The sequence below is a fragment of the Elephas maximus genome, chromosome 3, assembly GCF_024166365.1.
Source record: "Elephas maximus indicus isolate mEleMax1 chromosome 3, mEleMax1 primary haplotype, whole genome shotgun sequence".
NCBI classification, from domain to species: Eukaryota; Metazoa; Chordata; class Mammalia; order Proboscidea; family Elephantidae; genus Elephas; species Elephas maximus.
Genome location: NC_064821.1, coordinates 150,181,519 through 150,194,409, shown reverse-complemented (window position 1 = coordinate 150,194,409; position 12,891 = coordinate 150,181,519). Strand labels below are relative to the sequence as shown.

Here is a 12,891-nt window from a genome sequence, read left to right as displayed (position 1 = left end):
CCCCAAACAAAATAAGCAAGCAGGTGTTGGTATACTGTGTACACTGACACCAGGAGCCATATGCACGTACCTATTGCTTGGAAGCTTACTAAATGCTTCTTATATGTTCAGAATTGTCTTAGATATTTGTTGTTGTTAGCTGCCATTGAGTTGGCTCCCAACTCAGCACAACAGAATGAAACACTGCCCAGTCCTGCATCATCCCCATGATTGGTTGCAAATCAGACCATTATGATCCAGAGAGTTTTCATTGGCTGATTTTCAGAAGTAGATCACCAGGCCTAGTCTGTCTTGGAGCCCTGGTGGCTTAGTGGTTAAAAGCTGTGGCTGCTAACCAAAAGGTGGGCGGTTTGAATCCACCAACCACTTCTTGGAAACCCTGTGAGGCAGTTCTACCCTGTCCTATAGGGTCGCTATGAGTCAGTATCAACTTGACGGTAATGGGTGGTCTGTCTTAATCCAGAAGCTTTGCTGAAACCTGTTCAGCACCGTAGCGATAGGCAAACCTCCACAGACAGACGGGTGGGGGTTGCACATGAGGTGTTTTGACTGGGAATCAAACCCTGGATGACCTTGTGGAAGGCGAGAATTCTACCATTGAACCTTGTGACATTCTGATCTTTAAGAGGCTTGGGTTGGGGGCCCAGGAATTTGCATTTTACTTATAAACTTTTTATTACGGAAAATTTAAAACACAGTCCAAAGAAAATAGAACAATGAATCCCCGTATAACCATCACCCAGCTTCAACAGTGTTCAACATTTTTCTGATCTTGTTTCATTTCTCCCTCTGTTTCAGTTATTACTATACTGCAAAACACTCCAAAACTTATTAGCTTAAACCGGCAACCATTTCATTATCTTTTGCCTTTCTGTGAGTTTCCTGAGCTCAGCTGGGTGGTTCTTGCTTTCCATATCATACCTATTGAGGCTGCCATTATCTGGGAGTTCAAGATGGCTCATTTGACTCTTGGACAATAGGTACAGCAGGAACTGCTGGGCTTCTTTCTGTGTCTTAGTGGTCTCAGAGTCGCTTTCTCTCCATATGGTGTCTCCATGTGATCTCTCTACATGATCTCTATAGCAGGGTAGCCTGATTTCTTACGTGGTGGCTCAAAAACCAAAATAAACCCCATTGTTGTTGAGTGGATTCTGACTCATAGCAACCTGACAGGACAGAGTAGAATTGCCCCATAGGGTTTCCAAGGCTGTAATCTTTATAGAAGCAGACTGCCACATCTCTCTCCCACATCTTTTTGGTATTCTCTGCTTTCAGCCAAGATCCATTTCACATCAGCAATGATATCTCTGGTTCCATAGTCCTTTTCTGAATCCGGCTTGAATTTCTAGCAGTTCCCTGTCCATATATTGCTGCAGCCACTTTTGAATGATCTTCAGCAAAATTTTACTTGCATATGACATTAATAATATTGTTTGATAATTTCTGCATTTGGTTGGATCACCTTTCTTGGGCATAGGCATAAATATGGATCTCTTCCAGTCGGCTGGTGAGGTAGCTGTCTTCCAAATTTCTTGACATAGACGAGTAAGCACCTCCAGTACTGCATCCATTTGTTGAAACATCTCAACTGGTATTTCATCAATTCCTGGAGCCTTGTTTTCACCAATTCCTTCAGTGCAGCTTGGTCTTCTTCCTTCAGTACCATCAGTTCCTGATCATGTGCTACCTCCTAAAATGGTTGAACATTGACCAATTCTTTTTGAAATAGGATTCTGCGTATTTCTCCCATCTTCCTTTGACGCCTCCCTGCTCTGTTTAATATTTTCCCCATAGAATCCTTCAATATTGCAACTTGAGGCTTGAATGCTTTCTTCAGTTCTTTCAGCTTGAGAAATGCCAAGCGTATTCTTCCCTTTTGGTTTTCTAACTTCAGGTCTTTGCACATGTCATTATGATACTTTGTCTTCTCGAGCTGCCCTTTGAAATCTTCTGTTCAGATCTTTTACTTCATCATTTCTTCCTTTCGCTTTAGCTACTCTGCATTCAAGAGCAAGTTTCAGAGTCTCTTCTGACACCCGTTTTGATCTTTTCTTTCTTTCCTGTCTTTTCAATGAACTCTTGCTTTCTTCACGTATGATGTCTTTGATGTTATTCCATAACTGGTGTAGTCTTTGGTCATTAGTGTTCAACACATCAAATCTAGTCTTGAGATGGTCTCTAAATTCAGGTGGGATATACTCAAGGTTGTACTTTGGCTCTTGTGGACTTGTTCTACTTTCTTCAATTTCAAGTTGAACTTGCATATGAGCAACTGATGGTCTGTTCAGCAGTCAGTCCCTTGCCTTGTTCTGACTGATGATATTGAGCTTTTCCACCATCTCTTTCCACAAATGTAGTTGATTTGATTCCTGTGTATTCCATGGGTGAGGTCCACATATATAGTTGCCATTTGTGTTGTGGAAAAAAGGTATTTGCAATGAAGAAGTTGTTGGTCTTGCAAAATTCTATCATGGGATCTCCAGCATCATTTCTATCACCAAGGCCATATTTTCCAACTACTGGTCCTTCTTCTATGTTTCTAACTTTGGCATTCCAATCACCAGTAATTATCAATACATCCTGATTGCATGTTGTGTCAATTTCAGACTGCAGTTGTTGGTAAAAGTCTTTAATTTCTTCATCTTTGGCCTTAGTGGTTGGTGTGTAAATTTTGATAATAGTTGTATTAACTGGTCTTTCTTGTAGGGTATAGATATTATCCTATCACTGGCAGTGTTAACTTCAGGATAGATCTTGAAATGTTCTTTTTAACGATGAATGCAACACCATTCCTCTTCAAGTTGTCGTTTCAGGTATAGTAGACCATGTGATTGCCTGATTCAAAATGGCCAATACCAGTCCATTTCAGCTCACTAATGTCTATGATATCGATGTTTATATGTTTCATTTCATTTTTGTCAATTTCCAATTTTTCTAGATTCATACTTCGTACATTCCGGGTTCCGATTATTAATGGATGTTTGCAGCTGTTTCTTTTTATTTTGAGACGTGCCACATCAGAAAAAGCTTGATTCCATCCACATCATTAAGGTCAATTCTACTTTGAGGAGGCATTTCCTTCCAACCCAAAGGGCTCATCTTCTGGCACTGTATCAATGTTCCACTGCTATTCAAAAGGTTTACACTGGCTAGTTCTTTTCAGAAGTAGACCACCTAGTCCTTCTTCCTAGTCTGTCTTAGTCTGGAAGCTCAGCTGAAACCTGTCCACTATGGGTGACCCTGCTGGTATTTGAATACCAGTGGCATAGCTTCCAGCATCACAGAAACACGCAAGCCCCCACAGTACTACAAACTGACAGACTCCTGGGGGGATCATTGCCTGGATCCATTATTTCATTAAGGTGTGCAAAACAGTGATTTTTCTCATTCTATATATATATTTTTGAAACCCTGGTGGCACAGTGGTTAAGTGCTATGGCTGCTAACCAAAAGGTCGGCAGTTCGAATCACCAGACACCCCTTGGAAACTCTATGGAGCAGTTCTACTCTGTCCTTCAGGGTTGCTATGAGTCAGAATCGACTCAACAGCAATTTTTTTTTTTTTTTTAATCATTCTTTTTGCTTTTATTAACTGGAATTCCTCTGTAAAGAACTTTTCCACATCTACTGTTCGGTTATTCTGAAATACAGGTTACACAAGAATAACAGGTCAAATGCTTATTCTTTCCACTTATTAATCAATTTTAGAGTAATGAATTAGTGCCCTAAAAATCTTCAGTGATGTCCAGTGAGGGGTTTTGTTTGTATATCATTATGAGCTCATGATTTTTAAAAATATTTGATATGTATCAATCAATTACAATCATTCTTTTGATGCCCAAATTGCCCCATGTTAGGAAACAGGCCTGGCGATCTATTTCCAAAAGGTCAAAGCCTTGAAAACACTCTGATATAGTTCTACTCTGCACACGTGGGGTCACCATGCATCGGAATTGACTCGATGGCAATCCAATAACAACACCATTTTTATTCCCTGCCCCAGAGATCACAATCTGGGTGTCAAGGTGATCATTGCTACTGAGTTTTCATTGCTTCTAGGTCTTGCCATTGGACAGAATTTGGACATACATATTTTTTTTTTGAAAGAAAAATATGTCATGAATTCACACTTGTATTTCCAAACCAAATTTCAGACTACAGGATTTTTAATTCTGTGAGTTTATAGAAAACACATGCATGGTTTCAAGTGATAACTCTAAAATAAGGTACATTCAGGGAAGTCTCACTTGCTTCTCTCTTTCCTCTACCCTGTTCCCACCCTCTGCCATGGGAAACTACTTTGATTAGTTTTTAGTTTATCTTTCTATTGTTTCTTTCTTAAAATACAAGCAAATATGTATATATTTGTCCCCCACCCCTTCCTTCCTTACACAAAAGGGAACATAAAACCCTACTTTCCACCCTTGCTTCCCCCCCCCCACTTAACAATATATTCTAGAGATCACTCGATATCAGCCTATAGAGATTGTCTTCATTTACTTTTGTAATACACTATTTTTTAAATAATATAATATGCCATCGTTTACTCAGCCAGTCCCCCTCTGATGAACATTTGCTTGTTTTCGGTCTTTTCTTGTTATGAATAATGGTGCAATCATTTCATGTATATGTCATTTCATACCTTCCAAGTGTATTTTTAGGCTGAAGGATCTGCATTTTAGATAAAACATCCCAGTGATTCTGATGCAGATGGTTTAAACCCATACTTTGAGAAATGCTGGTATAGAACAGTGTTTTTCAAATCATGGGTGGGGATCCATCAATGAGTCACGAAATCCTTGCAATTCGAATTTTAAAAAATGAAGTAGGACAGAATTGAATAGAAAATATTAGTGCACACTATAATTAAAGAGCTGTTTTTAGTTATATATACTGTATGGGTGCGAACTGGATTGTGATGTAAAATGTATCTCTTACTCTGGGTTGAGCTCAAAAAAGTTTGAGCAATATTGATACCAAAAAAAAAAAAAGCTCTATGGTGGGGAAGAGGGTTGATTGCGAAAAAGTGAAGAAACTACTGTTAAGTTGGAACATTAAGGAAGACTTGAGGGAAAGGGAGCCCTGGTGGCACAGTGGTTAAGTGCTCAGCTGCTAACCTAAAGGTCCACAGTTTGAATCCACTAACTGCTCCAAGGGAGAAAGATGTGGCAGTCTGCTTCCGTAAAGGTTACAGCTTCAGAACTCCCTATGGGGCAGTTCTACTCTGTCCTATAGGTCACTATGACTCAACAGCAACGGGTTTGGTTTTTTGGTTCAGGGTGGGAGTAGCACTGTGGCTAGGCCTTGTAGGATTTGAATAGGCACTGAGAAGGCAGAATGCTCTTCACAAAAGTGAAGAGTGCTTGGGAGACTAGAAGGGAAGAATATTTTTTAAAAAGTCAGGAAAGCGAAATGCATAAAATGTGTTTGTAAACAGTGAGATCCCTTAGCCTGGCTATGGCAGAAACCAGGAGTTGTCACTGCCCACTGTCCCTCATTCCCTTTCAAAAGCCAAGAATTCAGTTCATTATTAGATAACTGGAAAGTATTAATTATTCTCTCTTCATTTAAATTAGGCTTTGAAACATCTCTTTACCAGTCACAGCACTGGCATTGGAAGAAAGGGATGTCGATTAACAACAGAAGATCTTGAAGCTTATATTTATGTTTTTTCTCAGCCTGGAGCATTAACTGGCCCAATTAACCATTACAGAAATATCTTCAGGTTTGTATAATTTCTTTATAGTTAAATAAAATATTTCAGTCTGATCCTAAAGAGCTGAGGCTTTATTTTTAAGATTAAGTTCATCTCTTATCCAAAGACTCAAATAAAGTACTCTATTTAATAAGTTGCATAATAATTTTTATGAAAATTTCAAACACAGGGATAAAAAAAAATTGCTGTCGAGTCAATTCTGACTCATAGTGACTGTAAAGAACAGAGCAGAAGTGCCCCACAGGGTTTCCAAGGAGCACCTGGTGGATTCGAGCTGTCGACTTCTTGGTTAGCAGCCGTAGCTCTTAACCGTTACGCCACCAGGGTTAGAATAGTTTAATGAAACCCCTCTCCCCCATCCCCACATAGCTGTCATTTGTTTTATTCTTCACTTTATCTACTTCTTTACTCCCTTTGGATTACTATGAATAGATGTCTATTTTTAGTAATTTTTTAAAATGGTCATTTATTCATTCGATAAATACTTACTGTTTTCTATGTTCTAGACCATGCTAGCACTCATGATACTGTAATGAGCAAACCTAGACAAGGACCCTGATCTCACAAAACTTGTAGCCTCATGGGACTGACATTAACCAAATAATCACAGTAATGAATGCATAATTCTAAGCTAACACAAAAGCTTTGAAAGAAAGTCATGGGGTTCTAAGAAAGTGTATTTGCAAAAGAGCCTGGCCTAGACTGGGATGGAGGGAGAGGTCAAAGAAGTCTTCTCTGGAGAAATGATGTTTAAACAAAGAAGTGGAAGATGAGTTAGGTGTTGACTAGACAAGGCTGGGAGTGGGGCAGCTAGCATTCCAGAAAAAGGAAACAGCATGTCCCAAAATTGTGTGGGAGAATGGCTGATTGTGGTCTCAAGGAACACAGTGAAGGCCAACGTGGCTGGAGCGCGGAGAGTGAGGGCAAGAAGAAGGCATGGTATGAGAATGGGCTGGAGCTAATGGACAACTTTAGAATCCTGCACCCCAAAACTAGAAAATACTCATTTTTAAGCACATAAGGAACATCTGAAAAGACTGATTACATACTGGACAAAAAAGCAAATCTTAACCAATACTGAAGATTCAGTATCATATAGATTATGTTCTCTGAACACAATGCAGTTAGAAAATAAAAACAAAACAAAATTAAAAAAAAAAAAACAAAAACCAAACTCCATATATCCAGAAATTTGAAAACACTTCTACATAACTCACAGGTCAAAGAAAAACACCATAATGGAAATTAGTAAAGCTTAGAACAAAATGATAATATCAAAATGTGGAATAATACTTAGGAATGTATAGTTTTACATGTTTATATTCCTGATTCCTTATATTATTTGTGCCTTTTTTTTTTTTTTTTTTTTGACCAATCTTACCAAAGCTTATTGATTTTAACAGTCTTTTCAAAGAAACTGCTTTTGGTTTTGTTGATTCTATCTATTGTGTCTGTTTTTTATTATATTATGCTTTTACGTAATTGAAATTATCTTCCTTCTAATCTAATATCGGGATACTGTAATGACAAGGTCTCTGATACCTCAAAGCTTGTAGCCTAGTGGGACAGACATTAATCAAATAATCACAGTAACGAATGCATAATTCTAAGCTTTTCTTTTTCTAACTTCTTGAATTAGAATTTTAGCTCCACTAATTTTCAATCTCCTTTTCTGATATAATTTGGCAAGAATCAAATTCAGCTTATATAATGATTACTCCTAGACTAGTGTTTCTTAAACTTTAGTGTGTATCAGAATCACCTGGAAGGCTTGTTAAAACTTCTGGTTCAGTATGTCTGGAGTGGGGCCCAGGAATCTGCACTTGTAGTAAGTTCACAGTTGACGCTGATGTTGCCTTATGGTGAGGGGAAGGAGATAAACGAAAGGAAGGTAAGCAGAAAGATGCAGTTATATCTGCAATGTTTTTATTTCTTAAGCTGAGTAGTGAATATGTGGATGCTATTATCTGCTACTTTACTTTTAATGAAAGTAGTGAAATATGTCCACATGCAAAAGTAATGATGGAGTGTGTAACACTCTGAAAATCACTGCCTTAATACTTATAAACCAGCTGAGAGCTCAGAGTTTAGAGGAAAATAATATGTTAAATTCAGACTAATTTGAAATAGTTAAGTTAAAAAAACCTTTTCATAGGTTAATTGGTTAACAATATGGGGCAAGTCACTACTTCTTGTTACAGACTTTTAGATTTTTCAAATTGCTTCTGTGCTTGACTAAAATAATTATTTTTCTAATCAAACTGTTTTATCAAGTGTTTTCTAATAAGTTATTCAACATACTAAAACCTACTTTCTTAAAATATTTAATTTTTTTACCTTATTTTATATGTAACTTATTTAAAAAAAAAAGTTGCCATCAAGTTGATTCCAACTCATAGAGATCCTGTAGGACAGAGTAGAGCTGCCCCATAGGGTTTCCAAGAAGCAGCTGGTAGGTTCAAATTGCTGACTTCTTGGCTAACAGCGGAGCTCTTAACCACTGCACCACCAGGGCTCCTATTTCATGTGAAATTTAACAGTTTGAAACATCAGGACCAGAGAATATGTGTTTCTTTAGTTTTCCAGAAGCCTTTTATTCCCAATTTGACCTGGTGAGGATTTTATATTACTCTTTATTCTTTGACTAATAATCTAAAACTCCCTTACCTTACTGATTCAGTTACTATATGCACAGATATTGCTAAAAATATGCAAATAGATGTTAGAAATTTTTTTAGCTTTGAATATTTTATGTACTGTAGAATTTATGTGGCTTTGGAAGTTTGCGTAGCAGTCCATCCATCAATACTTATGTATAGAATACACTTTTCTGTTGGCTTACCTGTTTACAAAGAACCTAATTTTTAGCAGCGTCACAACCAAATGACGGTCACTTCCATGGGAGTCAAAAGTTCAGTCCCTGGTGGGTATTCCAGCAGCATATTGTTATCAACCTGAAGTAACCACAAGTCAAGCTTTCTGATAACTACCAAAAACGTGACACAGTGCTGGAGATGTCTAATTGGATGTGCATTCTCATTCTTAGTCAAGAGGAGTGTAATTAATACCATCTTACTCTTCTGAAAAACGAAAGGTGTCAAAAGCTTTAAAAATATTTATACCGTTTAGCTCAGCAAATCCCACTTCCAGAGCTTAGCCCAAGGAAATTATCTGAAATGCCAACAAAGATTTCAGCACAAAATGCTCATCATAGCATTACTTAAAACAAGGGAAAACTGTCAATTATAGGGGAACAGTTAGTCATTTATAGCTTATTATACCATAAAATCTAGGAGCCATGGTGGTGCAGTGGTTAAAGCACTCTACCGCTAACCAAAAGGTCAGCCGTTCCAGCCCACTAGTTGTTCCATGGGAGAAAGATGTGGCAATCTGCTTCTATAAAGATTATAGCCTTGGAAACTCTATGGGGCAGTTCTACTCTGTGTCCTATAGGGTCTCTATGAGTCGGGATTGACAGCAGTGGGCTTGGTTTTTTGTTTTTATACCATAAAATAGTATATTTTACAATAATTTTTGAAAAAATATTATGAAATGAGAAAATCTAGATATAACATGACATTTGCATATGTATTTTGTATATGTTATGTACATTTATTGTATTGTATCATATGGGTTCAATTACATGTATAGAAAATCACTAAAAGGTTATCTTTTGATGATGAAATTATGCATGATTTAATTTTTATTCTTTATGCTTTTCTATATTTAAGAAAATACACAATAAAAACTTTATTTTAGAAAAAAATCTTGCGAAATAAATATAGTATCATGTAATATTAAAGGAAACCTGGGTGGTGTAGTGTTTAGTGCTACGGCTGCTAACCAAAAGGTCGGCAGTTGGAATGCATTAGGCACTCCTTGGAAACTCTATAGGGCAGTTCTACTCCATCCTATAGGGTTGCTATGAGTTGGAATTGACTCAACGGCAACGGGCAACGGTAATATTAAAGCTCAGTCCATATACTTCTTCTAACTTCTCAATTCTAATTTTCACATAAAATGCATCAAATTATATGACAAACAACATAAAATATACTTAAACAGTAATACAGTTCAAAGCTTCTTTTTCATCACAACAGTCATTACTTCTGGTATGCTTTTGAAGCAAATTATTCCTCATAGTGGTAACTTCCGTATTCCGTTTATAGCTTTCATTAGAAATTTTGTTCGCCTCATCTAATTTAAAATTTTATTGGACCCTTTCTTAAATAGCCTTTTAAATCTTTTATTGTACAGATTAATTGCCTAATGCACTGTTCTCAACCTTTTTCTCATTATCACCTCCTTTTTTTTAAAAAAAAAGACTTGTTAGACCTTTTTTTCCTAATCATCCTTGTCCCATGAAATTTTAATATCACAGATATGCTATGTATCTGTTTATGTACTGCACATATATCCATGCTTTATATATAGAAACAATAAGATTTTTTCACACACACACCGCCCCTGGAATCAATTTTTGCCCCTTTGGGGGGCGACATTGAGAATGCATGACCTGATGGAGTGTTATGGAAAAGGTTATTTTAACTTTTACAATGAGCTGCAAGCCCACGTGGTTTTCTCGTTTGTTTGTTTGTTTTATAGCTGCCTGCCCCTCAAACATCACATGGTGACCACTCCAACACTACTCCTTTGGGGAGAGAGAGATGCATTTATGGAGGTTGAGATGGCTGAAGTCACAAAGATTTATGTTAAAAACTATTTCAGGCTAACTATTTTGTCAGAAGCCAGTCATTGGCTTCAACAAGACCAGCCTGACATAGTGAACAAGTTGATATGGACATTTCTAAAAGAAGAAACGAGAAAAAAAGATTGACTTTTCTATATCTTCTCTGAGGGTCCGTAATGAAATCTCTAAATAATTTCTAAAAATTGTTCATCGACTTCTTTAAGTTTTATTAGGGAAAATTGTCTTAATATGCTTTGTCATAAATATACTGGTATAAATGGTATTGAAAAAAATGTGAGAGCGCGCGAACATAGAATATAATGTTGATTTTCTTTAGTTGTATTTTGCACAGAAAAGCGCCTGCCTTAAAAGGTATACGCTTGTGAAGAATGAAGTTAGGGAAAGTAGCTCAGATTTGGTTTTTTGCTTTCTTTACCCTGTTTACATATGGTGCCTTTTTCAAATGTATATTAAAGATTAGCTCTGCCATATTAAAAGACAAACCTGCAATGATATAATTTTTCATTTTATTGTTTAAAAGTTCTTTTTACTATTTTTTAACCATTAAAAGATTATATTACCAAATCTTGAATTTATAGTGTATCTATTAAATTGAAGGCAAATATGTTTAAATTAATATGTCTAGATGAAATATATTACTCATAGAGAGAAGATTTAACTGTTTTTAAAAACTGACTCATCTTGCCACATCAACCAAGGGAGGATGTGGCTATATATATATATATATATATATATATATATACATGCCAAACATTGCAAAGTAGGGAAGCACATCCATTAAAATACTTGCCTTAAATCTCCAGCTTAATAACTGAGAGGTTTAGAAAAAGGATCAAAATGTCCTTTTGTGCCATTCAGTGCAATTAGAATTGAATACTGTACTTCCTATGTGCACTAGAATATGAACTCCACAAGACAGGGATTTTCTACTGCCTTGTTAACTGATGTGTAGCTAGCATCTAGAATAAGAGTCTGACACATTGTAGGCACTCAACTATTGGCTTAATGAGTAAATAATACATTTGACACACTGCTAGGCACTATGGGGGATAAAAGTAGGTGACATGGTAATAGTGAACTTTCCTTTAAGGGGCATACATAGAATGCAGTTAAATTAATGGTTCAAGAGTAGAAAGAAACATTACAAATAAGAGTGGGAAGAGTTACAGAAGAGAGAAGTGATACCAGCTCAAGGGACTACTACTCATTCTCTTGGGTTGCTCTCCTTCGGTATGGGAAATAATAACATTGCCAAATCACAACTCCTTAGAGACTACAACTGTGTTCTCAAACAAGTCCTAAGTTGGTGAAAGGAATGTCTCCCTCACTAAGCTTAGCTCTGAAAGTGACAGAAGAGAGTGGAATGTTCTAAGAATTCTTAATATTGTATCCTAGCAACTTGTATTTACAATAAAAGCCCAGTTGTCTACATACATTATACCTATGCCTCATAGCAACATTGCAAGGTAGGAAATATCATCAATTTACAGATGTGAAAATGAGGTTTAACAAGTGTCATGGACTGAATTGTGTCCCCCCAGAAATGTGTGTCAACTTGGCTAGTCTGTGATTTCCAGTATTGTGTGATTGTCCACCATTTTGTCACCTGATGTGATTTTCCTATGTGTTGTGAATCCTACCTCTATGATGTTAAGGAGGTGGGATTATCGGCAGTTATGTTAATGAGACAGGACTCAATCTACAGGATTAGATTGTGTTTTAAGTCAATCTCTTTTGAGATATAAAAGAGAGAAGCAAGCAGAGAGAAATGGGGACCTCATACCACCAAGAAAATAATACCAGGAGAAGAGCGCATCCTTTAGACCTGGGGTCCCTGCACTGAGAAGCTCCTAGTCCAGGGGAAGATGACAAGGATCTCCCTCCAGGGCCAACAGGGAAACAAAGCCTTCCCCTGGAGCTGACACCTGAATTTGGACTTCCAGCCTACTAGACTGTGACAGAATAAACTTCTGTTTGTTGAAGCCATCCACTTGTGGTATTTCTGTTATAGCAGCACTAGATAACTAAGACAACAAGTAACTTGGCCAATGCCCACAGTATAAGTGTTAAAGCCAGAACCTGACCTAGATCAATCTGGTTGTAAAGCCCATGATCTTTCCAGTTAGATCACATTCTTTTTAACAGGCTTTGGCAGCCACACTGCTCTTCCTGTTTCATTTGTAACTTGGTATGCTCCAAAAAATGGAAACATCTCTCAGAAACTTAAAATTTGACTTTTAAATCTTGGAAAATGAATTTAAGTTAGCAATTAGTAAATACAGGAATATTCTCTACAGCATTACTAAAGCTGCAAGTGCTACAGAAAGTCTGGTTCACACGAGCTCTGTTTCCCTCTTGATCACTTCAGATCACTTTGCTGCTCACAAAAGAAGGAGCAGACAGTTGACTGTGTGTGGACACTCAAAGTAATCCTGACTTAACTAAAACCTGTCATGGACAAATG

At 37.1% G+C, this 12,891-nt stretch overlaps 1 protein-coding gene across 1 annotated transcript in view; it reads left to right on the top strand.

Moving 5' to 3' along the window:
- EPHX4 (epoxide hydrolase 4) overlaps nucleotides 1–10,615 on the top strand; it is a 34,447-nt gene extending 23,832 nt beyond the window's left edge. Inside the window, exons 6-7 of the mRNA XM_049879821.1 lie at nucleotides 5,577–5,725; nucleotides 10,322–10,615. Of these exons, the coding sequence (XP_049735778.1) occupies nucleotides 5,577–5,725; nucleotides 10,322–10,553 (381 nt within the window). The 3' untranslated portion in view covers nucleotides 10,554–10,615. The remainder of the gene's footprint in view (nucleotides 1–5,576; nucleotides 5,726–10,321) is intronic.
- The last annotated feature ends 2,276 nt before the right edge of the window (nucleotides 10,616–12,891 follow it).